We start from the raw sequence: 24,615 nt of genomic DNA, 5'->3' as shown, positions 1-24,615 counted from the left end.
TCTGGTCCTCTATTAACACCCTCCATTGAGTTCTTGACTTTCAGATGTTCTGTTTTTCACTTGTAAAATTTGATTTGTTGTTGTTGTTGTTGTTGTAGATGCTAATTCTCTGTTGAAATTCTCCATCTCTTAACCCATGTTGGTGCATCTTTTCTGCTACTTTTTATTCTCAAGTCCTTGTTGGCTCACTTCAACACTTACGCATCTCCGTGCCTACTTCTATCGTCTTTTCCCCTTTAATCAGTCACATTTCCCTGCCTCTTCACGTATGGTGATTTTTTTATGTCTTTTCAGGATTGAAGCAATGTCATCTTTTTGCATTGAGGGCTCCCCTCTCTGTCTTAGGCAAATAGAATAAGGGGCTGGTCACCTCAATCCAGTCAGGAATTCAGCTAGGTTAAACTGGCCTGTAGCTTTCCCAAAACTCAGCCAACCGTTTATTTCAAGAATCTCTTGGATTTCCTGTTGTGGTTCAGTGGGTTAAGAACCCAACAATGAGACTGCGAGTTTGATCCCTGGCCTCGCTCACTGGTTTAAGGATCCAGTGTTGCTGCAAGCTGAGGCATAGGTTGCAGATATGGCTCAGATCCAGTGTGGCTGTGGCTGTAGTGCAGGCCAGCAGCTACAGCTCCAATTTCACCTCTAGCCTGGGAACTTCCATGTGCTGCAGGTGCAGCTATAAAGGAAAAAAAGCAAGAACAAACAGGGTGGGATCTGTTTTATATTTGTTAGCAGCTCCTCTCTCTGTTTTTTGTTTTGTTTTGTTTTGTATCTGGGGAGGGGGTGGTGTGGAGAGGGTACACTTTTAAGATCATAGATTTTGGAACCAGACTGTTTTAGGTTAAAATCCTAGCTCTACCATTTGCCTACTGTGTGACTCCAGGCAAGTAACTTAACCTCCCTATGCCTCAGTTGCTTTATCCATAAAGCAAGGATGAGAAAAGTACTTACCTCATAGGGTTGTTTTATTTTAAAGAGTAACGGTTAATATTTTTAAAGTGCTTAAAACATCATCTCAGGAGTTCCCATTGTGGCTCAGTGGGTTAACTTCCATATGCCACAGATGCAGCCATTAAAAAGGCAAAACATCAAAACAGCACTTGACACATAGGAAATGCTATATAAATGCCAATGGATACAGTAATAATAGCAGTTTTATTATTTTGTTTGTCACCATTGTCATCATTGTCATCATCTTTAGAATGACTACTCCTGTGAGCCAGGCCATGTTCTAAATGTTGAGCATAGAGTGGTCATACCACAGATACTCTAGGCCTTTGTGGATCTTAGAAACAATTGCATGATGAATGTTTCTAATTGCAAATACAAGAAGTGAGCTCTGGGAGTCAATAATTACAGACTCCCATCCTGTGTCTAGAGGGTGGTATCAGGGAGGGCTTCCCTGAGGAGGTGACTTCTGGGCTGAAACTTGAGACAGAGATAGCACTTAACATTCTTCTCTCGCCCTAGAGAGCTCAGGTCAACGATCAAGACTAGCCTCTATGCTTGACTCAGATACAGAAGGGGAAGGGGACATGGGAGGCACCATCAACCCCTCAGTGGCCATGGCCATCGCTGGTGGCCCCCTCGCCCCTGGCTCCCGGGCCAGCATCTCTCAGGGTCCAGCGACGGTGAGTACCAGCCTTGCCCCCAGAGACACCACCTGGCATTTGATTATCTCTGCACCTGCATCTAATGTCTTTTCTCCCTTATCAATCACATTTTCTTGTCTCTTCACATGTCCTGTGATTTTTTTTTTAATTGTGCTTTGGATGTTGTGTATAAGAGAACCATAACCTGGCATAGAAGTCATATGATAGGAGTTCCCTTCATGGCCTAGTGGTTAACGAACCCGACTAGGATCCCAAGGTTGCGGGTTCGATCCCTGTCCTCACTTAGAGGGTTAAGGATCTGGCGTTGCTGTGAACTGTGGCGCCGGCGGGCAGCTGTAGCTCTGATTCGACCCCTAGCCTAGGAGCTTCCATATGCCTTGGGTGTGGCCCTGAAAAGCAAAAAAAAAAAAAAAAAAGAAGTCATATGGTAAGGTATCAATCAGCTGCTTCCTATTTGAGTATGAAATGAAGGTCGACTGTCTCCCTTCTGAGCACCCTGTCCCCTATCTGGCCCCAGGCTGCTCGCTCAGGCTGTGCCCTCTCTGCCGAGTCCAGCCGGACCTTGCTGGTGTGCGTGCTCTGGGTCCTGAAAAATGCTGAGCCAGCCCTGCTGCAGCGCTGGGCTGCAGACCTGGCCCTCCCTCAGCTGGGTCGTCTCCTGGACCTGCTATATCTCTGCCTGGCTGCCTTTGAATACAAGGTTCGAGGGTTGGCCAGGGGACTGTGATATAGGGGGAAGGCTGAGGACTTGTGTGGGGCCCTGCAGGGCTGAGGGCTGGGTGTGCAGAGTGAACTCTTCTCATGCACCACTTCTGGGGAGTGGGGGCGGCGGGGGAAGGGGTGGACTATTTCTTTGCTGAGCCAAAGCAAAAGGAGAGAATTCTCTTCATGAACAGACTTCGGGAGGTGTGGAGAGCTGGCTATAAAATGGAGAACTGTGTTGGAAAGCGCCAGAAGCAGCAGCACCGGGCTAGCCCACAGCAAAGGGCAGAGTCCACATGGAACTTGTTCTTTGTCGTCCCAGGGGAAAAAGGCCTTTGAACGTATCAACAGCCTCACATTCAAGAAATCACTGGACATGAAGGCCCGGCTGGAGGAAGCTATCTTGGGTACCATTGGAGCCCGACAGGAGATGGTGCGACGGAGCCGGGGTGAGAAGGGGATGTACCTCATGCATGTCCCTACCTGGTGGCCTCCAGCCTGTGTCCAAGGGGCCCCAAGACAGAGGCCATCTTTGCCTCTTTGTCTCGCTTGCTTTTCCCAGAAAGAGGGCCACAGGTTATCCCACACGTGGGTATCTGTGCTCCCTGCTCCCGTCTAACTACGTCCACTTTGCAAGCATGTGCATCACTCAGTGTCCTCACGGGAACCCCATGTGTGTTTCTTCTCATGGTCACATGTGTCCTTATGTCTTTGTTCACCTGTGAACACGCACCTCTGTGTCTCAGAGAGGAGCCCATTCGGGAACCAGGAGAATGTACGCTGGAGGAAGAGTGTCACCCACTGGAGACAAACCTCAGATCGTGTGGACAAGTAGGTGTGGGCAAGGAGTAGTTCGCTGGGGTTAAATCAGTTTCCAGAGAACCCCCTCTCCAAGAGCAGTTGAAGAAACAGAAAAAGCTCAGCCCTGGGGTGGGATTTGGCCCTGAGAGACACCCCCAGGCCCTCCTGTCCCCTCCAGAACCAAGGATGAAATGGAACATGAGGCCTTGGTGGATGGGAACCTGGCAACTGAGGCAAGCCTGGTGGTTCTGGATACACTGGAGATCATTGTGCAGGTAGGGCTTGATCCAGCATCTCCCTGACTCCATAACCACCCCAGTCTCTAACAGTTGGATTTTTGGCCCCACAGACGGTGATGCTGTCAGAGGCCCGGGAGAGTGTCTTGGGAGCAATACTGAAGGTTGTGTTGTACAGTCTGGGCAGTGCCCAGAGTGCTCTTTTCTTGCAGCACGGCCTGGCCACACAACGGGCCCTGGTGTCCAAGGTGAGCACCTTTGACAGCCACATTTCTTAGAGTAACAGTCACGGCCCGTTCATTGAGTACCTTTTGTTTGCTCAGCCACTCCATGAGCCAGACACTCACTCCTTAGCCACAGTTTTCAGAGGAGGGAAGCGAGGATCAGAGTGGCAAAGTCACTCACCCAGAGTCACACAGCAAGGGCTTTAACCCACGTGTGACACCAAAGCCTGCTGGGCTTGGCCAGAGAAGGCAGAATACAGACAGAGGCCCTGCCCAAGTCCCCATCAGGGATCTTCAGAGCCAGAACAGGGAGGGACTGATCGGTCTCCCTCTCACCCTGGGGGCCAGTTCCCAGAGCTGCTGTTTGAAGAGGACACGGAGCTGTGTGCTGACCTCTGCTTGAGGCTCCTGCGACACTGTGGCAGCCGTATCAGCGCCATCCGCACGCACGCCAGCGCCTCCCTCTACCTCCTCATGCGCCAGAATTTCGAGATTGGCAACGTAAGCAGGAGTGGGGGGTGGCGTCTACAGAAAGTTCCAGTGAGGGCTGCTGAGCAGGGTCTCAACGCCGTAGTCACAGGGCGGGAGAGGAGAGGGGGCCGCGCGGGCCCTGGTGTGAGGGTCCAAGGCCCACAGGCAGGCGTGCTCTTCCTCCCGGCTCGCCCAGAACTTTGCCCGTGTGAAGATGCAAGTGACCATGTCTCTCTCATCACTGGTGGGGACAACACAGAACTTCAGTGAAGAGCACCTGCGACGTTCACTCAAGACCATCCTCACCTATGCCGAGGAGGACGTGGGGCTGCGGGACAGCACCTTTGCCGAGCAGGTGACCCCACCAGGCCCCTGGCCCATCTTCCACAACCAGGGTCTTGACCCTGACCGCCTCCTTGGCCCCATCACTCTCCGCCATTCCCCCTACTCCAGGTCCAAGACCTAATGTTCAACTTGCACATGATCTTGACCGACACGGTGAAAATGAAGGAGCATCAGGAGGACCCCGAGATGCTCATTGACCTCATGTACAGGTGATGAGGGCCGGTTTGGACCTCCAGCCATTCATACCCACAGACAGGAGAGGGGCGTGTAGGTGGTCAGAGGGACAGCTGAGGGGGGAGCAGATGAGTGTACAGGTAATAAGAGAGACAGTTAAGCACAGACAAGTGAACAGGGACCGGGAGATCAGACAGAGAAAGATGACCAGGTGAGTGAGCAGACAGGTGATGGGCCAGGTTAGTAGCCAGGTGAGAGGGGCAGGTGAGTGCAGAGGTGAGCAGACCGGTGAGGGCACAAGTAAGGTGAGGGCAGGTAAATGAGCAGGTAAAACGTGCCAGCTGAACACATAGAAGAGGATGACAGAGAACACGGACAAGTGAGGGGCTAACCCATGAAGGGGTTACAGGTTAAGGAAACAACTGATTTGGAAGAGAGTGAGGGGAATGTAGTAAAACCCTGGAGTGGGAGACAGGAGCACAGGTGATGGGGACAAAGAAGGTAGGAAACCTGCAGAAGGGATGGGCCTGGGCAGACAGATGAAATGGCCCGAGGTTCTTGGTAGAGTAAATTGATGACAAGTGAGAGAATAACACTTGTGGGGGTAATGAGGGGATGGACAGGTGCGGAGGGGGATAGGTTTGGAGACAGGTGAACAGAGGAGGAAAGGAGATGATGGACAGGTGAATGGGAAGACAGATGAAGGTAGGACAGGTTGAGGAGACAGGTGAATTGGGGGTACAGGTGAGGAGATGGGCTGGTCAGTGGGAGACAAGTAGGAGGACACAAAGGATAAGTAGAACAATAGGTGCGAAGACAGGTAAGGGATGGACAGGTGAATGGGGAACAGGTGAGGAGACTGGTCAGAAGGGCAGGTGGGTCGGGTCACGAGCGAAGGGGATGGACAAGTGAGGGGCGAGCAGGGGGACGGGCAAGGTGAGTCTCCATCCTCCTGACATCCTCCTCACCTGGACTCCAGGATCGCACGGGGCTACCAGGGCTCCCCGGACCTGCGGCTGACATGGCTGCAGAACATGGCGGGGAAGCATGCGGAGCTGGGCAACCACGCGGAGGCCGCGCAGTGCATGGTGCATGCGGCCGCCCTCGTGGCAGAGTACCTCGCTCTGCTGGAGGACAGCCGTCACCTGCCCGTGGGCTGCGTTTCCTTCCAGGTGAGCAGCTGGGGGTGGGCAGGGGGTGAAACACGTGGGCCAGGGACCAGGCTCTGACCCCACATCCCACCCCAGAACATCTCATCCAACGTGCTGGAGGAGTCCGCCATCTCCGATGACATCCTGTCCCCCGATGAGGAGGGCTTCTGTTCCGGGAAGCACTTCACCGAGCTGGGGCTGGTGGGGCTGCTGGAGCAGGCAGCCGCCTACTTCACCATGGTGAGGCCTGGGGCCGGGGCAGCGTCGTACATCCACGGATGGGCCCCATACCCTCTCCCGGAGACTCAAGGCAAAGCGCTGCCCAGATGCTTTCCAGTCGGGATTTGCGAAGAAGGATTGAGGACCGTCACAGACCCCATTACATGCCCATCTCCCTGTAAAACCCTCGACACGTGATCTGGATATAGTAAGCCTTCGGTATATTTAGTTAGCATTTAAAATTCTTTTTTTTACTATAAAAAATTGCAAGCATACATAAGAGAAGAAAGTTATAGACCCACTACTGCCCCTACCCAGCACTCAAATTCAGGGACCACCTCTCAGTGGATTAAGGATCCAGCACTGTCACTGCTGTGGCTTGGGTTCGATCCCTAGCCCAGGAGCTTCTGCATGCTGTGGGTGTAGCCAAAAAAAATTCAGCAACCGCCCATATTTACCATCCTCTTTTAGTTCTTTACATTGAGCCTGCTCTTTCTTTCTTTCTTTCTTTCTTTCTTTCTTTCTTTCTTTCTTTCTTTCTTTCTTTCTTTCTTTCTTTCTTTTGCCTTCCTCATGCCATGTAGAAGTTCCCACCCAAGTCAAGGATGGGACCCACACCAATGCTGTAACCAGAGCCACAGCAGTGACATTGCCAGGTCCTTAACCCATTGCACCACAAGGGAACTCCCAAACCTTCTTTTCTTTTTTCCCTAGAGGTTTTTTTTTGTGTCTTTCTTTCTTTTTGGCTGATTCATGGCATATGGAGCTCCTAGGCCAGGGATCAGATCTGAGCCACAGTTGTGACTTAAGTCAGAGCTGTGGCAACACTGGATCCTTTAACCCACTGTGCCAGGCTGGGAATTGAACCTGCGTCCTGGCATTGCCAAGACACTGCTGATCCCATTGTGACACAGCAGGAACTCCTATTTTTTAAAAATTAAAAAAAAAATTTTTTATTGTTGTTTTTTTAGGGCCATACCCACAACATATAGAAGTTTCCAGGCTAGGAGTCAAATCAGAGCTACAGGTGCAGGCCTACACCACAGCCACAGAAATGCCAGATCCGAGCCAAGTCTTCAGCCTACACAACAGCTCACGAGCAATGCCAGATCCTTAACCCTCTTAGTGAGGCCAGGGATCAAACCTGTATCCTCATGGATGCTAGTCAGGTTTGTTATCGCTGAGCCACAATGGGAACTCCTTAAGAAAATTTTACTGAGATTAGTTGACTTACTCTAGAGATTTTCTTTTTTTTTTTTTTGTCTTTTTGCCATTTCTTGGGCCGCTTCTGCGGCATATGGAGGTTCCCAGGCTAGGGGTCTAATCGGAGCTGCAGCTGCCAGCCTACGCCAGAGCCACAGCAACGCAGGATCCGAGCCACGTCTGCGACCTACACCACAGCTCACAGCAACGCCAGATCCTTAACCCACTGAGCAAAGGCAGGGATGGAACCCGCAACCTCATGGTTCCTAGTCGGATTTGTCAACCATTGCACCACTACGGGAGCTCCCTAGAGATTTTCTTTAATGTTGTTTTTATTATTATCACTTTGCTGGAGTCTCAGAGACCAAGGCCTCAGGAATAAACCAGAGAGTAGACACAGACCTCTGACAGTCAGCAAATATCCCAGGACACCTGCTGTGTGCCAGGCTTGACGCTGGGGGCCAAGGGCACTAAGGAGCTGCCATTGCCATGTGCCAGGAGGCAGTTGGGTATGGCGGTCTTAGGCACCAGGCCAGGAGGGATGGTATTCGGGTCCTGGCCCTGGAGAGGTCTTCTATGTCTGAGGTTGTTTCCCTTCTGAGAAGTGGAAAAAAATGGTTCGTCCCAGCAATGAAGGAACATGGGTAAAGTGTAGGTATACACAGGTCCAGAGTAAGTGTGATGGAGACCACAGACAATGTCTGCAGGGTCTAGTGGATAGGCTGATGCCCCCTCTGGGGCAGGTGCAGTCAAGATGGGCTTCCTAGAGGAGGTGATAGAAGATGGCGCCCCAGAGGCTGGATGGGAACATGGAGGGAAGATTGTTCCAGGCAGGAGAGAAGACCAGGGAAGGTGCTCTGAATCTTGACATGCCGCCACCCCTACTCCCAGGGCGGGCTCTATGAGGCGGTAAATGAGGTCTACAAGACCCTTATCCCCATCCTGGAAGCCCACCGGGACTACAAGAAGCTGGCTGCTGTGCACGGCAAATTGCAGGAGGCCTTCACCAAGATCATGCACCAGGTGGGCCCGTACCCTGCCCTCGGCCCCAGCCCCTGGCCCCTGGCAGGCTCAGCTGACCTTGGCCCTTCTCTCCCCCTTACAGAGCTCAGGCTGGGAGGTGAGTGCCCACCTGCTTCTGGGGCCCCCAGGACTACTGGTCAACAGTGGTCAGGGACCACCAGGGGGCGCTGGAGGAGCGCTGCTGCTGCTTGGCCGCAGGGGCTCAGTGGGCGATGACGCACCCCCACTGCTTCCCCTCAGGTCCCCCCCTCCCTGCCCCAGATCTCCAGGGCAGCCTGTGACTCACCCAGCTGGGAGCTCTCCAGAGACACCCCTCCCTCAGGCAGGGCCTTGGTCACTGCCTGGGAGGGGGTGGGGGGGCTCTGACTCTCTCCCTCTTTTCTTTTTGTCTGTCTCTTTGTGTCTCTAGGTCTCTTTGCCTTCATCTCTCCCTGTCTCTCTCTCTCTCCTTAATCACTCTCTCTGTGTCTCTCTGCGTCTGTGTCTCTCACTGTCTTCCCAACTTCCCCCAGGATCTCTGCTCCTCATTGCCATTTAGTGTTCCCCCTCTCCCTCCTCTCCCCAACTTGGGTCTATTTTTAGGCATCTCCTAGTTTGGGGAGGATTTTCTGGCCAAAGATGGCAGGAACCCAGAGCCAAGGCGAGAAGGCTGGGGGCGGCGGGCAGGACAGCCATCTTCCCTTCCTCCCCGGATCTCCCATCTATGCCCATGGAACAGTTCTCATGCGGCCACACAAGCAGGACCCTGGGGGTTGGGGGGCTCTGACCTCTGACCTCTCCATGACTTTGTCTCTCTGCCCCCTGCTCCCCGCCTCCATCTCCTGATGCCTGCCCCACCCTGCATGGATCTGCTTTGGTGAGTGGAACCACCCCCATCCTTCCCAGTGGAGGGTAATCTACCTGGGGATGTGGGGGGCAGCAGTCCCTCCTTCCAAACTTAGGTCTGGGAGGGGAGGGGATGCTGTGGAACAAGGGAATTAGAGCTTCTGTCCCAGAGCAAGAGAACAGCCATGCTTTCCCTCAGCCCCTTACGCACTGATTGAGAACCTGCTATATGCCCAGCCCTGTAGGTATTGAGGACCCAATTGTGAGTAATAGAGCCCCAGTCATCTTTTCATATTGCCATCCAGACTTTGAAGAACTGCAGACTTTGAAGAACTGCATGGGGCGAGAGGGAGAATCAGAAAATAGGGGTTTGTGTGAAACGAGAATAAAGATTTGGGGGAGGTAGGACACAGGCTGGGGAGAAAGAGTAAGAGTGTGGGCAGTTGGCGGTCGATTGCATCCATGCCCCTGCCTTTGCCCGGGATGTGATGTCCACGGGGCCCGAGGACACCTGTCTCTGTGGTAGGGGCACCTCCAGCGGGACCATCCGGACAATCACAGCTTTCCCACAGCCTCAGCGTGTATTCGGGACGTATTTCCGCGTGGGCTTCTACGGCGCCCGCTTTGGTGACCTGGATGAGCAGGAGTTTGTGTACAAGGAGCCATCCATCACGAAGCTGGCAGAAATCTCACACCGGCTGGAGGCACGTCCTGGTGGGGGTGGGGGTGGGGCACTGGGCTGTCCTGCGGTGGAGTTGGGGCTGCACCCACAGGGCCCCAAGTCAGCCCTGTTTTCCCAGGAGTTCTACACAGAGCGGTTCGGGGAAGACGTGGTCGAGATCATCAAAGATTCTAACCCTGTGGATAAAACCAAGCTGGACCCACAGAAGGTGAGATCTCCTGACCATCCGCTCCCCGGGGGACACAACGTACTATATCCTGTGGCTCATCAAATCCTATTTCTCTGGGAAAGCTTATCTCCCTCAAGAGTAGGGACCCCCAAATCCTATTCTTCAGGGGATTCCCAAATGTCCAGACGAGACCTAGGGAGACCTGGGAACCCCAGATCCAGGGAGGACCAAACCCCTTTCCCTAGAGATGGTGCCCCAGTGGGAGACCGGCAAACCCCAGGTGGGTGTGTTGGGATTGAGAGCCTCACCCCTGAGCCCCGCGCCCCAGGCGTACATCCAGATCACATACGTGGAGCCGCACTTCGACACCTATGAGCTCAAGGACCGGGTGACCTACTTCGACCGCAACTACGGTCTGCGAACCTTTCTGTTCTGCACACCCTTCACGCCAGACGGGCGAGCGCACGGGGAGCTGCCGGAACAGCACAAGCGCAAGACACTGCTCAGTACAGACCACGCCTTCCCCTACATCAAGACGCGCATCCGCGTGTGCCACCGCGAGGAGGTGGGTGGGGGCCAGGCCAGTGGAGGGAGGGGCAGAGACCCCCAGACTCCAACCCCCAGACTGCAATCTGCGGACTCAAACTCCTGCCTCCTAGACCCCTCTAGTCTAGTCTGGACTAGAAGCAGACCAAAGTTCCCAGAGCCAGACAAAGGCAGCAAAGCCAAGACCGCCCCGCCTCCACCTCCCCCCTTTCCTTGCACAGCCTCTTGGATTCTTATCCACCTCCAGCTGGGGTCCAGGCTGCCCTGGGCTGATCTGGGTCAGGACAGTCAGGCCCCAGCCAGTGCATGCTCATCCCCCCCCACCCCCCGCAGACAGTGCTGACACCAGTGGAAGTGGCCATTGAGGACATGCAGAAGAAGACTCGGGAGCTGGCCTTCGCCACTGAGCAGGACCCGCCAGATGCCAAGATGCTGCAGATGGTGCTGCAGGGCTCCGTGGGGCCCACTGTGAACCAGGCACGGCCAGTGGGGGAATGTAGGCTGCCCGAGGCCCCTGGGGCCTGTGCAGATATCCTCACAAGCTCCTCTCACACCACAGGGTCCGCTGGAGGTGGCTCAGGTGTTTTTGGCTGAGATCCCCGAAGACCCCAAGCTCTTCAGGCATCACAACAAGCTGCGGCTCTGTTTCAAGGACTTTTGCAAGAAGTAGGCCTGACCCCCACACGCGCACTCATCAGAGTTCCTCTAACCCCCGTTATGGCCTTCTGCCTACCTGATATCCCAGAACAGCCTATCCACCTGACCCCCATCATAGCCTCTTTGATTTCCATGAAGTCATAGCCACCTATCAGACCTCCCATCATAGCTCCCCTGCATGCCTGACCCTACCTCATGGACTCTGCATGTCCGTCCTTGCTTTCTGCTGAGTGTCAGCCCCTGACCGTCTCCTATCATGTGGTCCTCAGGTGCGAGGATGCACTGCGGAAGAACAAAGCCCTGATTGGGCCAGACCAGAAGGAGTACCACCGTGAGCTAGAGCGCAACTACTCCCGCCTTCGGGAGGCTCTGCAGCCCCTGCTCACCCAGCGCCTTCCCCAGCTGCTGGCACCGACCACAGCCAGTAGCCTCAGGTGCCTGACCTGGGGCCTCCCCACCCTAGAGAAGGCAAGGCAGATAGGCAAAGCCAGGCAGAGCATGGGGGCGGTTACACACATGCACATCAACACGGGTGCTCATGGCTTTGCACAAACATGTGAACACTCAGACATGTGCAGTCTCTGGGCAACTGTTTCTGATCCTAGCTAGGTCATTTCCCAGGCATGTGACTTCATGTTTCTAAGACTCAGTTTCCACGTCTATCAAAAGGGGCATGATTCATATCTTCAGTGATGGAGTCTAAGAATCTCTGATTCTGTAGCCAGATTAGAACCAATGTGAAAGGAACCAGGAAGACCCTAGAAGGATCTTTGGAGGAAGAGGCTGGGGAGCATCATGTAGTTGGGGGCCCTGTGGCCATGTTGATCCATCTCATTCCTCCCCTAGGAACTCCTTAAACAGAGCCAGTTTCCGGAAGGCTGATGTCTGAACCCACAGGGCCTGAAGCCACACGCCAGAGGAACCAGCAGCCTGGCCTCAGTTGTCTGTGCCTTCCTGAGAGTCTCCCCCCACTGCCCACTTGGCTCTGGGTGACCACACTGCACATGGGGCTGGGCCCTCTGTTCCTCTGTCCTCATCTGTGTGCACTGATGCTTCTTACCTTTTCTAATTTAAAATGGTTTTTATAAACAGCCTGTGTGGTATGGTCCCTGGGGTCTGGGTCCTGTGTGTACACCTTACCTGCGCACCCTGGCTATTGATGCACAGACACTGAGAACCACTTGGGTGCCAGGGACACATCAGTGACAAGAGATGCAATTCCTGCCCTTTTAGTGCCGACATTCTAGCAAGGAAGGCAAAACACAAATGACAGTGTCACATGGGTGCATGGGAAATAATGGTAACACTTACTAAACCCTTGCTGAATGCCCAGTCCTGCATAATTGGTGCCCAGAAAGACACTCCCCTGTTTGTGAGCCTTTCTGCCTGAGGGACCTCCCTAGGTCCCTGCCTCATGGTTGGTGAATCTGGTCAACTCCATGGTCTTAACCCTGCTTTACAGATGGGGAAACTGAGGCAGCAAGCAGTTAAAAGCTTGGTAGGGTTAGGAACTGAGCCTAGGCGTTAGCTTTGGCCTGTGCAGCTTCGCCTTGACCAGGGCCCCCCCTCCCTGCCCCGTGGTGGTCACGCCACCGTGTACCAGGCCCGCGCTGGGCGGCTTCCAGCCCTGGGCTGGCTGGGGGAGGGGTGACCTCCTATAGCCGCCGCCGTCACCACCCGCCCTCACGGCCCTCCAGGAGCTGGGCCCTGGCCAGCTCCGCCCCGCCAGCTCCGCCCCGTCCGGCCCCCCACAGCGGCCCAGCTACAGCAGACCGGGGAGGACACGGTTGCGGTTGCGGGAGGACCCTGCCCTGGGGAGTGGAGGAGGGGTTGGAGTTCGGACACCCCCACGTGCGCGCGCGCGCGCGCACACACACACACACACACACACCTGCCCTCCAGGTGCATTTGTGTCCCCACCCCCACTTCCCCTACACCGCGGCAGGGCTGCCTGGGACTGGAGGGGGCGGGGGTGGTCTGGAGGGGGCGGAGCGGGGCGGGGCGGAGCTATTGCCGAGGGCCGGGCGACCGGGCGGCGGCGCGGAGGACGCACGGGCGGCGGGACGCTGGGACGGCGGCGGCCGGATTGCGCGAGGCGAGTAGCACCCGGGCTGGGTCAGGGTTCGAGTCCGGTTCGGGGTTCGAGCGTGGTCCCCACTCCACCCCACCCCATCCCGCCTTCAACCCCGGGGCTCGACCTCGCAGGTCTCTACAGCCGCTGCCTCCAACTCCGTCATCTATATGCCCAAACTTTCCGCACTTCCAGCGTCTCGGTCCCCGCGCCGCTGTCCCGTCCCCATCTTTGACCTGTCCCAGCTTCTCTCCCCCAGCCCCATCCTCCGTCTGTATCTCCCTGTCCCTTCGCCCCATCATTGCCTTCCCCCTTCCCCTCTCCCTTGTCTCCGTCCTTTCCACCTCTGTCCCTCCCCACCAACCTCCACTCTCTGTCCTCCCTCGCCCTCCTCCGCAGCCGGGCCAGAGCCAGGCCCCAGGCGGCGGGAAGGCGTCCGGGCGTCCGGCCGGGCTGGGCCTCGGCCTGCGGCTGGGCCGGCGTGGGGAGCGGCAGCTGTTTGCCATTAACTGGGGACCCCGCAGACCCCGCCCTCTCCCTCCACGGGGCGGGGTCCTCCTCACCCCCGTCTTTGGGGCGGGGAGAGGAATGGGAGACCCCAGGGACGTACAGGCTGGTCTGGGAGAGGGGCTTTAGGGAGACCCCGCCGGACTTCTGGCCTGCCTCGCACCCCGCCTGCGCCCTTTCCCTGAGCTTCCCACCTGTCCTCTCTTGGAGTGTCCTGTCTCTCTTCCTATCCTGTGTCATCCCCATTCTCCAGGGGTCCCATAGAAAGAGAGGACCCTCAGCCACAGACACCCACCACCACTACACTGACCCCCACCATCTGCTGTCTCCACCTTGAGTCGCTTTCCCACGTGGAGGACCCTCAGATGGCTGGAGAAGCTCAGACCCCAGTCTCTCTGTCAGAGAAATGGGCAGAGGGATGTGGCGAGGAGGGTGAAGTTGCCTTCGCTGCCAATGGGGAATCTACCAGCCACTTCCCCCTTTGGTGACCCTGGGCAAGTCACTGTACCTCATAGATACCTCATCTGTAAAATAGGGTGATAACTACTCACCTCATTTGTCCTGATCAAATGAGTTGTTTGGATGGTGATTATACTTATTACTGTTATTTGCTGTACCCTTCTCCACCTCCAGGGGTCCTCACAGGGGACAGTTCCTGCTCCCTGCTTCCAGTCTCTTTTGGGTCCCCAGAAAATATCTTTGATCACCTTTCCGTTGTGCATGGGGTGACCAACAGTCAGGTAGAAAACCAAATTTCCTACAATCAGGTGACTGTGTGTTCCAGGCATTGAAAGACGGAGAGGTGAGGATAGAGACGTGGAGAAACAGGGAGAGAGAAGTGGAGAGAGACAGAGAGACAGAGACGTGGAAAGGCACAGAGACTCGTGGAAAGACACAGAGAGACGTGGAGAGAGACAAAGCAAGACACTGAACAAGGACGTAAGACAGGACAAGCTCAGCTGCCCCTGGAGCCCTGGCCCCGCCTTCATGCCTGGCAGTTGCCCCACCTGGCCCATCCTCCCAGGTACCCACTGCCTTGGCACCCATAGGCTGGAAAGGGTCCTCTCTGATGGTGGGTTGGGCCAGGACCTCTGTAGCCGGGTGGCCATAAGTCAGACCAAAGAAGGGTTTGGCCAAATTCAGAGTGTTGGGGACAAAAGTGGCCTGGCTGGCCTCCAGGGCTGGAGTGAGGAGGATGGGGGGGAGCAGGTTAGTAAGAGGCCCTGATTGTCCCTCCCAATTGCAGCCTCCGGGTGCCCCCTCTTACTTCCTCCCCCTAGCCCCATGACTTCCCGGGCCTCCACCCCAGCCTTCTATCCCGACTGTGCCCCCAAGCCCCAAGCCGGACGCGTCCTAGAGGGGAGGGCAGGAAGTTCTCGTGTAGCCCGGCAGCGAAACTGTTTATTTTTAGAGAAAATTGTTTCCATAAAGGGGAAAGGCTTTGCTCCTCGCTGCCTCCCCCCAACTTTCCCTACCACCCCCCTACTCCGATCTGGCCTGACCCAACTCTGTTTTGGGGTCCCCTACCCTGAGCTGTATTTCTGCTTGTGTCCTTGTGTCTCTGTCTCCTCAGATCCTTGCAGGAAGGCTGTCTCCCCATCAGTGCCCCAGCCCCCTGCTCACCTAAGCCCCCACCTGCCCCGGTAGCCAGCTCTTGGCCTGGGCTGAGGGGAGGGGGCACAGGAAGGGTGAGGCCTGTCAGGCTTGGGCCCCCACCCCCAGCCCGGGGGGCCTTGTGGAGGCGGGGCTGTGGGAACAGCTGGAGCCTGTCCAGGGGCTGGACAGATGTGCAGGCGGACTGTGAGGTTTGGTTTCTTTGTTCCAGGCCGTGGGGCCCCCCACCCCTTTCCATAGCCAGGCTGGGTGTGCGCCTATGAGAGGGTCCCACTCCCGGGGGGAGGAGGGAAGTTAGGGGGAGGCAGTGGGGAGGGGTGGCCACATCCCCTTCCCTCCCCGTTGCAGACTCAGACTCGGGGCTTCATCACATCCTCTCCCCAGGTAAGCCTCAGCCTGTGCTGCAGGCAGTCTGACTCACAGTCCCCCAAGTGACTCTTGAGGAGCATCTGCAGGCAAGAGGATGGCCCAAGTCCTGCACGTGCCAGCCCCCTTCCCAGGTCAGGGGTCTTGCTGGGAATCGGGCCCTGCCTGGGGTTGGAGTGGGGGAGACCAGACCCTGCCTGTGAAGGCCTGAATAGAGACATCTTGGCTCTGCCCTTGAGGGTCGGCCGGGAGAGACAGAGTCTTCCAGGGAAGGGGGTGGTCGTGAGTGGGAAACAGGGTCCTGTCCTGGTGGCAGCTTGGATGCTGAAGGATAGTGACAACCCTGTCCTGGGATGATCTGAGGGGGCGACAGGGCCTTGCCCTGGGTTGGCGGTGGGGGGATGGGGTCTGAAACTGGAGATACAGCTGAGCCGCCAAGCACCCAGTGGGCTCCCATCCTTTGGGCATCAGTCTTGCCCCCAAGGAGAGGACCACTGGCGTTTCTCCCCACCCCAGGGACCCCCGGCCCAGCCTCCCCGCCTGCCTTCCCCACCAAGGAGCCCGACCTGCCCTACTCCGTGGAGACTCCCTATGGCTACCGCCTTGACCTGGACTTTCTCAAGTACGTAGATGACATCGAGAAGGGCCACACACTACGGCGGGTGGCCGTGCAGCGCCGGCCCCGCCTCGGCTCCCTGCCCCGCGGCCCTGGCTCCTGGTGGACGTCCACTGAGTCTCTGTGCTCCAATGCCAGTGGGGAGAGCCGCCACTCAGCCTACTCCTACTGCGGCCGCGGCTTCTACCCACAGTATGGCGCCCTGGAGGCCCGTGGTGGCTTCAACCCGCGCGTGGAGCGCACGCTGCTGGATGCCCGGCGCCGCCTCGAGGACCAGGCGGCCACACCCACTGGCCTGGGCTCCCTGACCCCCAGTGCAGCCGGCTCGACGAGCTCTCTGGTGGGTGTGGGGCTGCCACCCACAACACCTCGGGGATCGGGACTGTCCACGCCAGTGCCACCCAGCGCTGGGCACCTGGCACACGTGCGGGAGCAGATGGCCGGGGCCCTGCGGAAGCTGCGGCAGCTGGAGGAGCAGGTGAAGCTGATCCCGGTGCTCCAGGTGAAGCTGTCGGTGCTGCAGGAGGAAAAGCGACAGCTCACAGTGCAGCTCAAGAGCCAGAAATTCCTAGGCCACCCCACAGGGGCCCGGGGCCGCAGCGAGCTCTGCCTAGACCTGCCCGAGGCCCCTGAGGACCCGGTGGCGCTTGAGACCCGGAGCGTGGGCACCTGGGTCCGAGAGAGGGACTTGGGCATGCCCGACGGGGAGGCTGCTCTTGCTGCTAAGGTGGCCGTCCTGGAGACCCAGCTCAAGAAAGCGCTCCAGGAGCTGCAGGCAGCTCAGGCCCGGCAAGCTGACCTTCAGCCCCAGGCCTGGCCGCCACCAGACAGCCCAGTCCGTGTGGACACCGTCCGAGTCGTGGAGGGGCCACGGGAGGTGGAGGTCGCGGCCAGCACAGCTGCCGGGGCCCCTGCCCAGCGGGCCCAGAGTCTGGAGCCCTACGGGGCTGGGCTGCGGGCCTTGGCGACATCCAGTGGAGCTGAGAGCCCCACTGTGTTCCGCAGCCATGAGGTGGTGGAGACAGTGTTCCCAGCACCTGCTGCATCCACCAGCAACATCCACCTGGTGAAGAAGATCAGCATCACAGAGCGCAGCTGTGATGGGGCAGCAGGTGAGCCTAGTGGACCTGGGCAGATCATGGAGGGTCCCTCCTTCTTCCTCTGAATGCCAGGGTCCAGCCCTGGCCCTGGTCAGAGCCTTGGTCTCTTCATCTGCAGAAAGGGGACAGTTGTGCTGCCAATTCAGTGCCTATAGGGACCATGTGAAGAAACTGAGTGTCTGTTAAGTGTGTGTGTTCATGTCTAGCACATTGTAAATGTTTAGAAAACTGGATATATTGGGGGAGGGTTCCTGAGGCCGCTAGGGGTTGGTTGCTAGGCAAAAAGTCCTCCCCGTTTGCTCTGTAAGTGGCAGGGACCAGCCTCAGACCATGAAAAGGCAATGTGGGAGTTCCCTTAAAGCGCAGCAGGTTAAGGATACAGCATCGTCACTGCTGTGCTGCAAGTTCATTCCCTGGCCCTGGAACTTCCACATGCCAAAACAAAAGAGAAAGAAAAAAAAAAAAGGAAATGTGTTGTTCACATAACTTAGGGACACCTTCAGGCATAGCTGGATCCAGGTGCTCAACTATCATCAGGAATCTAACTTTCTCTTCCTCTTTCTCTGTGTACCCTGGAGGCTTCTCTCAAGTGGGCAAAGATGGCCTCACCACTCTAGGGATCTTTTCTTGCAGCTCAGTGGAAAGGGAGTTTCTCAATCCAGATGGCACCGATAAAAATCCCAAGGGTGACCCTCCTTGACTGGCTTGGATCACATGCCCATCACTGAATTAATCATTGTGTCCCCCACTGCCCAGGCCCAGATCCTGGGAGTAGAGGAACCCCACCCAAATCCTGAGGGAGGAAGGGGGTGCTCCCTGGAGGAAGTGCTGAGTCCTCATGCCAGGAAAGGGGATGTGGGATGTACAGAATGGCAGCTGCCCCACCACAGCCATCCTGAGGTCCCAGAATGATTCATAATAGTAAACAGCTGTTCTTTATCAAACACTAGCCTGGTGTTGAGGATTCTGAAGTTTCACCCACGGAGGAGCTTAAGACAGTGGGCTGTGCAGCCAGCAATCTGGGTCAAATTCCCCTTCTTACTGTATGACCCTGAATGAGCAGCTTCACCACCCTGGGTCTCAGTTTCCCTGTCTGTTGAAGTGGCATAGTAACAGTCCCACCTCCAGGACTCTTGTGAATTAGTGCACAGAGTAAGCTCTCAGTCTGTGCTTATTGCTGCTTCTAATGATTTTCAGGTCACCTCTGTTTATAGCTGGGGAAACTGAGGCTTTAGGAGAGGCTTTCACTTGCCCTGTATGACACAGCCAGAGTCTAAGCCCAGGCCGGCCCAAACCTGCAGGAGGGCTCAAAGGTGGAACCCAGATCCTCATCTCGGCCTCAAATAACAGGTGGCCAGAGCTCCATGAAGGAACCAAGAGGGCACAAGCTAGAGGGCGGGGACTCAGCTGTTTTCTCTTGTTTCCCCATGTTTTTCCCCGCCAGCTGCAGACTCCACCCCTCTGTTCTGTGTATATCCCAAACACCCAGCCCTGCGACTCTGGTCCCCAGCCAGGAGCCCCACCCGGCCGAGCCCTGGGATCTCTTGAGAGGCAACCTCCATTCCAGACATGCGTCCCAGGGCAGCCATGAGGCCTTCTGCCTCCAGGACACATGGACCTAGCAAGGTCCCCACCGTGTGCAAGCTGCCGCCCGGTGCAAGTTCTTCCTTCTATCTTACTTAACTCCCTTTTGCTGCAGCTAGCCGCATTCTCTGCCTTGCTTGGGTAGAATTGGCAAGTGCTAATTTATTTCAGTGTCGTCTCATCTAGCAAACGTTTATTGAGTACCTGCTATGTGCCACACTCTTCTAGGCACTGAGGACACAGCAGTGAACGTGACTGACAAAAGCGCCTGCAATAAGCAAACAAGAGACCACCAGAAAGAAGTGAAGGAAAATTATTTCAGAGAGCACATGTTTGAAGCAAATAAGACAGGTGTGTGGGGTGGGTGGGGATTGGATGGGATGATAGCATTGTAGCCTAAGTTCAAAGTATGGTTTTCAGAATTCCCATTGCTGTGACTGTGGCATAGGCCAGCAGCTGAAGCTCTGATTTGACCCCTAGCCTGGAAACTTCCATATGCTGCAGGTGCAGCCATAAAAATAATAATAATAATAATAATAAAAAGAAAAAGGAAAACTCCCAAAGGAAAAAAAAATAATAAAAAACAAATTCTGGCTTTCCTGCTCCCTAGCTCTACGCCCTTGATCAAGGTGTTTCACCTCTCTGTGCCTCATTTGCACATTGGGGGTCCTGACAACCCACTGTCACCGAAATCGGTGTGAGCTTAAATGTGTCAGTTGGTACTGAAAGTTCAGTATGGCTCCAGCCCCGGTAGGCACTCAAAGGTTAGCCGTTGGCTCTTTGAACCAGGACATAAAAGGAAAGAAGCAGCCGGGTGGCTGCTTGACAGGTGTTTGGATCATGTGTTCTTTTAGGTCAGGCAGCTCGATGCATAGATCAGGGAGAGCTCCCTGGAGGAGGAGGCAGGGAGGAGCCCAGCCTTTCTGCCATCTAGAATGTGCTCACTGCAGCCAAGGGCAAGGAAGGTGAGAGGCAGCCTTCCCCTCAAGCTGGCAAAGGTGGGGGTGGGGGGCAGGCAGAGGCTTGGAGACTCCATAAAGTCTCATTTACGCCTCACCTTTCAGAGGCAACACAGGTTAGTGGGAGAAGGGGGAAGCCAGGCATGTGAATCCGTGAGATGCTTCCCCAAGGCTTTGAAATTTCCTGTGTTCTTGTTTGAAACATTCCTAGGAAAGCAATTCCTTGTTCTTTATGGAAGGTTTGAAGAGTGCAGAAGAATTTAGAACACAAAATAAAACCCTCACAGAAGTTCCTGTCTTGGCTTAGCATGTTACATACCCAAATAGAATCCATGAGGATGGGGTTCAATCCCTGGCTTTGCTCAGTGGGTTAAGGATCCGGTGTTGCCATGAGCTGTAGTGTAGGTCGCAGACGAGGCTGGGATCCTGTGTTGCTGTGGCTGTGGTGTAGGCCAGCAGCTACAGCTCCGATTAGACTCCTAGCCTGGAAACTGCCATATACTGCAGGTGTGGCCCTAAAAAAAAGAAGAAAAGAAAAAAGCTATAAACCCACCACTGCCCAGACAGAGCTGCTGTCAACACTTCTGCTTCTTTCCTTCTGATTTTTTTAATGAAGAAAATATGTGTGTGTTTCAAGTCTCGCAGCATGTACCTGATGGAATTTGTTGTGATGCTTTATCTTCTATTTAAAAGCACCTAGGAGGAGTTCCTGTTGTGGTGCAGTGGAAACAAATTCAACTAGTATCCATGAGGATGCAAGTTCGATCCCTGGCCTCACTCAGTGGGTCAGAGATCCGGCATTGCCATGAGCTGTGGTTTGGTTCGCAGACACAGCTTGGATCCCGCATTGCTGTGGCTGTAGTGTGAGCCAGCAGCTGTGTCTCTGATTTGACATTCGGCCTGGGAACTTCCATATGTCGAGGGTGCAGCCCTTAAAAAAAAAGCAAAAAATAAATAAATAAATAAAAACATCTAGGAGTTCCCTAGTGACTCAGAAGGTTAAGGATCCAGCATTGTTACTGTTGTGGTTTCGGTCACTGCTGTGGTGCGTGTTCAGTTCCTGGCCTGGGAACTTATGCTTGCTATGGGCGTAGCTCAAAAAAAAAAAAGAAAAAGGAGGAGTTCCCGTCGTGGCTCAGTGGAAACGAATCTGACTAGGAACCATGAGGTTGCGGGATTGATTCCTGGCCTCACTCAGTGGGTTAACAATCTGGCATTGCCATGAGCTGTGGTGTAGTTCGCAGACGCGGCTCAGATCCTGAGTTGCTGTGACTGTGGTGCAGACCAGCAGCTGTAGCTCCAGTTTGACCCTTAGCCTGGGAACCTGCATATGCCACAGGTGCAGCCCTAAAAAGAAAAAAGAAAAAACCATCTCGATAGCCCTTACTGTAGCCCAGAACATTATTCGATATTCTTTTTGTATTTTAATTCCAGTACTGCTCTGAGGTGGGTGGTGTTTTTATCTCCATTTTACAGATGAGTAAACTGAAGCACTGGGGAGGTAAAGCAGTTTTTCCACAATTTTCAAAGGCAGGACTTTTTTGTGTGTTTTTGTTTCTTAGGGCCGAACCCACGGCATATGGAGGTTCCTAGGCTAGAGGTCGAACCAGAGTTGTAGCTGCCAGCCACAGCCACAGCAACATAACATTCAAGCCACATCTGCGACCTACACCACAGATCACAACAACACCAGATCCTTAATCCGCTGAGCGAGGCCAGGGATTGAACCTGCAACCTCATGGTTCCTAGTCGGATTCGTTTCCGCTGTGCCACGATAGGAGCTCTGAAGCCAGGATTTTAACTCTTTGGTTTCTTTGATTTAACATTCTCCCAGGGGCGTTTATTAAGAGAATTATTAAAAATTCTTGGGTCATGCTATTTATTTTTTAACAGCCCGGTGATTCTTTACTGGCAGATGTCCTTCCTGCCGTTTGATTTCTTTTCTCAGGGCAGGTTTCTGGAAGGGCTTTTTTTTTTTTTTTTTAATGGCCATACCCATGGCATATGGAAGTTCCTGGGCCAGGGATTGAATCCGAACTGCAGCTGCAGCAATGCTGGATCCTTTAACTTACTGCTCCAGGCTGAGGATCAAACCCGAGCCTCCCCAGAGGCCCAAACTGCTGCACTCAGGTTCTTAACCCAGTGCACCACAGCAGAAACTCCTGGAAGGGCTTTAAAAGGACTGTGATGTCTGTTACCACATTTATATCCCAACCCCTGTAGACACTGTTTCTTCCTGCACTGGTTGACCAAGTGGTTTAAATTTTTTTAAATTTCTTTTGGGAATTCCTATCGTGACTCAGCTGTAATAAACCCAACTGGTATCCATGAGGACATGGGTTCGATCCCTGGCCTGGGAATTTCTGTATGCTGCGGGTGCAGCCCCCCAAAAAAGTAAAAACTATACCCATGGGCCGTGGTTCACCAACTTCTGCTCTCTCATCCCCCACACACACTCCACTGTAATATCATTCCTTGCAACCCGCCTTCCAGAAACTTATTTAGATATTTGAGTGTTCTTGAAAAATATGCCCTGTGAATGTTTAATTTCCTAAAATGGCATTGTGCTTTAGGGGGAAAAAAAATCCATTCTCTTTCTTATTTTTTCTTCTCTACACACTGTTTTGGAACTCTCCACCCTGATGTTTATAAATCTGGTTTGTCACTTTTAATGAGTGCATAGATTTCTGCCTTAGGTATGTGCTATGCTTTCTTTTCTCATCCCTGCCTTGGTAGGCACTTGGGTGACTTCCAGCTCCTGGATGCCATGAATAGTGGTGGTACCTCCTCCCGTGTCCCCTCCCATGGGGTTTCTGGGTCAGAGGGAATGCACAATTTCACTCCAGATTTTGTCTGATTCTCTTTGGAAAGGGTCTCCCTGTCCACAGTTCCACCAGCCATATTTGGATCTGAGATGCTCTTTTCCCCACATCCCCTTTGACATACAGTTTTATCTGTTTTTCTAATTTTTTGCCCATTTGACACAGGTGCAAACTGGTATCTCCTTGTTTTAATTTGTATTCCTTTGATTACTTGTGAGGTTGGATATTTAGTGAAACTCTTCTGTGAATCAACTTAGCCTTTGTTCATTTTTCTTGGGGCAGTTTTGAGAAGTTCCTGGCATATTCCAGAATAGGGATTGGCAAACTATAGCCTGCATGGCCAAATCCAGCCCACTGCCTATTTTTATATAGCCCATGAGCTAAGACTAGTTTTTATGTTTTTAAATGGTTGAACAATATGAAAAGAAGAATACCGTTGTGTGATATGAGCAAAACTATATGAAATTCAAATTTATTAGAACAGTTGTGGCCATTCATTTATGTCCAGCTGCTTTTGTACTATTTGTGACAGACCTTTTGGCCCACGTAGCCAAAAACATTTACGATCTGGCCCGTACTGAAAAAAATTTGTTGACTCCTCTTCTAAAAGATAACCCTCGAGTTCCCATCGTGGCGCAGTGGAAACGAATCCAACTAGGAACCACAAGGTTGCAGGTTCGATCCCTGGCCTTGCTCAGTGGGTTAAGGATCCACTGTTGCCATGAGCTGTGGTCTAGGTCACAGATGCAGCTTGGATCTGGCTTTGCTGTGGCTCTGGCGTAGGCTGGCAGCTGCAGCTTCGATTAGACCCCCTAGTCTGGGAACCTTCATATGCTGCAGGTGTGGCCCTAAAAAAAAAGCTAAATAAATAAATAATAAAAGATAATCCTATGACTATTTTTGGCATTAGGACTATCTTCCCACAGCCTGTATTCTCCTGTCAATTAACTTTGTCTAAGAGGGTTTTTTTTTCTTAGCTGAATAGAAATCTTCATATGTTGATGTAGTTAAACCCAACATGTTTTTCTTTTTTAATTTTTAATTTTTTCCACTTTATTGAGATAAAATTGACTGATTATATTAGTTTAAGGTGTACAAATTAATGATTTGATATATGTATATATTGCAAAATTATACCAGGGTAAGTTTAATTAACATCTATCATCTTACAGTGTTAAATTTTTTTTTTATGATGAGAACTTTTAAGGTCTACTCTCTTAGCAGCTTTCAAATATACAATACAGTATTTCTTTTTTAATTTTTTATTGTTTTGCTTTTTAGGGTGCCCCCACAACATATGGAGGTTCCCAGCCTAGCGGTTGAATTGGAGCTGTAGCCACTGGCCTACTCCACAGCCACAGCAGCGTCAGATTCAAGCTGCATCTGTGACCTACACCACAGCTCAGGGCAACGCCAGATCCTTAACCCACTGAGCGAGGCCATGGATCGAACCTGTGTCCTCTTGGATGCTACTCAGATTTGTTTCTGCTGAGCCAGGAAAGGCACTCTCCTATGATACAGCATTTTAAACTGTAGTCACTGTGCTGTACATGAGATCCCCAGGACTCATTTACAGGCATGCATTAGAGGTATTGTAGGTTTGGTTCCAGACCCCGTGATAGAGCAAGTCACAAAGATTTTTGGTTTCCAAGTGCATATGAAAGTTATATTTAGTGAGTTCCTGTCATGGCTCAGTGGTTAATGAATCCGACTAGGAACCATGAGGTTGTAGGTACAATGCCTGGCTTTGCCAGTGAGTTAAGGATCTGGCGTTGCCGTGAGCCGTGGTGTAGGTTGCAGACGCAGCTTGGATCCCACATTGCTGTGGCTGTGGTGTAGGCCAGCGGCTACAGCTCTGATTAGACCCCTAGCCTGGGAACCTCCATATGCCGTGGGTGTGACCCTAGAAAAGGCAAAAAGACCAAAAAAAAAAAG

General features: G+C 53.7%; 2 protein-coding genes across 15 annotated transcripts in view; both read left to right on the top strand.

Moving 5' to 3' along the window:
* DOCK6 (dedicator of cytokinesis 6) overlaps positions 1–12,132 on the top strand; it is a 46,551-nt gene extending 34,419 nt beyond the window's left edge. For 3 of the 10 annotated variants that reach the window (XM_047777116.1, XM_047777115.1, XM_047777112.1), the window contains 20 exons: positions 1,471–1,631; positions 2,131–2,313; positions 2,638–2,764; positions 3,062–3,146; positions 3,295–3,391; positions 3,466–3,600; positions 3,925–4,077; positions 4,244–4,402; positions 4,501–4,601; positions 5,546–5,738; positions 5,814–5,957; positions 8,031–8,162; positions 8,245–8,259; positions 9,566–9,691; positions 9,788–9,877; positions 10,167–10,403; positions 10,718–10,861; positions 10,944–11,050; positions 11,311–11,509; positions 11,888–12,132. In XM_047777116.1, the coding sequence (XP_047633072.1) occupies positions 1,471–1,631; positions 2,131–2,313; positions 2,638–2,764; positions 3,062–3,146; positions 3,295–3,391; positions 3,466–3,600; positions 3,925–4,077; positions 4,244–4,402; positions 4,501–4,601; positions 5,546–5,738; positions 5,814–5,957; positions 8,031–8,162; positions 8,245–8,259; positions 9,566–9,691; positions 9,788–9,877; positions 10,167–10,403; positions 10,718–10,861; positions 10,944–11,050; positions 11,311–11,509; positions 11,888–11,923 (2,624 nt within the window). In that variant the 3' untranslated portion in view covers positions 11,924–12,132. Of the gene's footprint in view, positions 1–1,470; positions 1,632–2,130; positions 2,314–2,637; positions 2,765–3,061; positions 3,147–3,294; positions 3,392–3,465; positions 3,601–3,924; positions 4,078–4,243; positions 4,403–4,500; positions 4,602–5,545; positions 5,739–5,813; positions 5,958–8,030; positions 8,163–8,244; positions 8,260–9,525; positions 9,692–9,787; positions 9,878–10,166; positions 10,404–10,717; positions 10,862–10,943; positions 11,051–11,310; positions 11,510–11,887 lie in introns of those variants that run through there. The other 7 variants (XM_047777117.1, XM_047777114.1, XM_047777113.1 and 4 more) reach the window with 6 other exon arrangements.
* A 959-nt stretch (positions 12,133–13,091) lies between these two features.
* The window catches only part of KANK2 (KN motif and ankyrin repeat domains 2), a 28,710-nt gene continuing 17,186 nt past the window's right edge, over positions 13,092–24,615 (top strand). For 2 of the 5 annotated variants that reach the window (XM_047777111.1, XM_047777110.1), the window contains exons 1-3: positions 14,412–14,643; positions 15,618–15,733; positions 16,116–17,327. In XM_047777111.1, coding sequence (XP_047633067.1) covers positions 15,697–15,733; positions 16,116–17,327 — 1,249 coding nt within the window. In that variant the 5' untranslated portion in view covers positions 14,412–14,643; positions 15,618–15,696. Of the gene's footprint in view, positions 13,137–14,403; positions 14,644–15,581; positions 15,734–16,115; positions 17,328–19,127; positions 19,251–24,615 lie in introns of those variants that run through there. The other 3 variants (XM_047777109.1, XM_047777106.1, XM_047777108.1) reach the window with 3 other exon arrangements.

Source organism: Phacochoerus africanus, chromosome 4 (genome assembly GCF_016906955.1).
Source record: "Phacochoerus africanus isolate WHEZ1 chromosome 4, ROS_Pafr_v1, whole genome shotgun sequence".
In the NCBI taxonomy this organism is placed as follows: Eukaryota; Metazoa; Chordata; class Mammalia; order Artiodactyla; family Suidae; genus Phacochoerus; species Phacochoerus africanus.
This window is presented reverse-complemented; position numbering and strand designations above follow the sequence as displayed.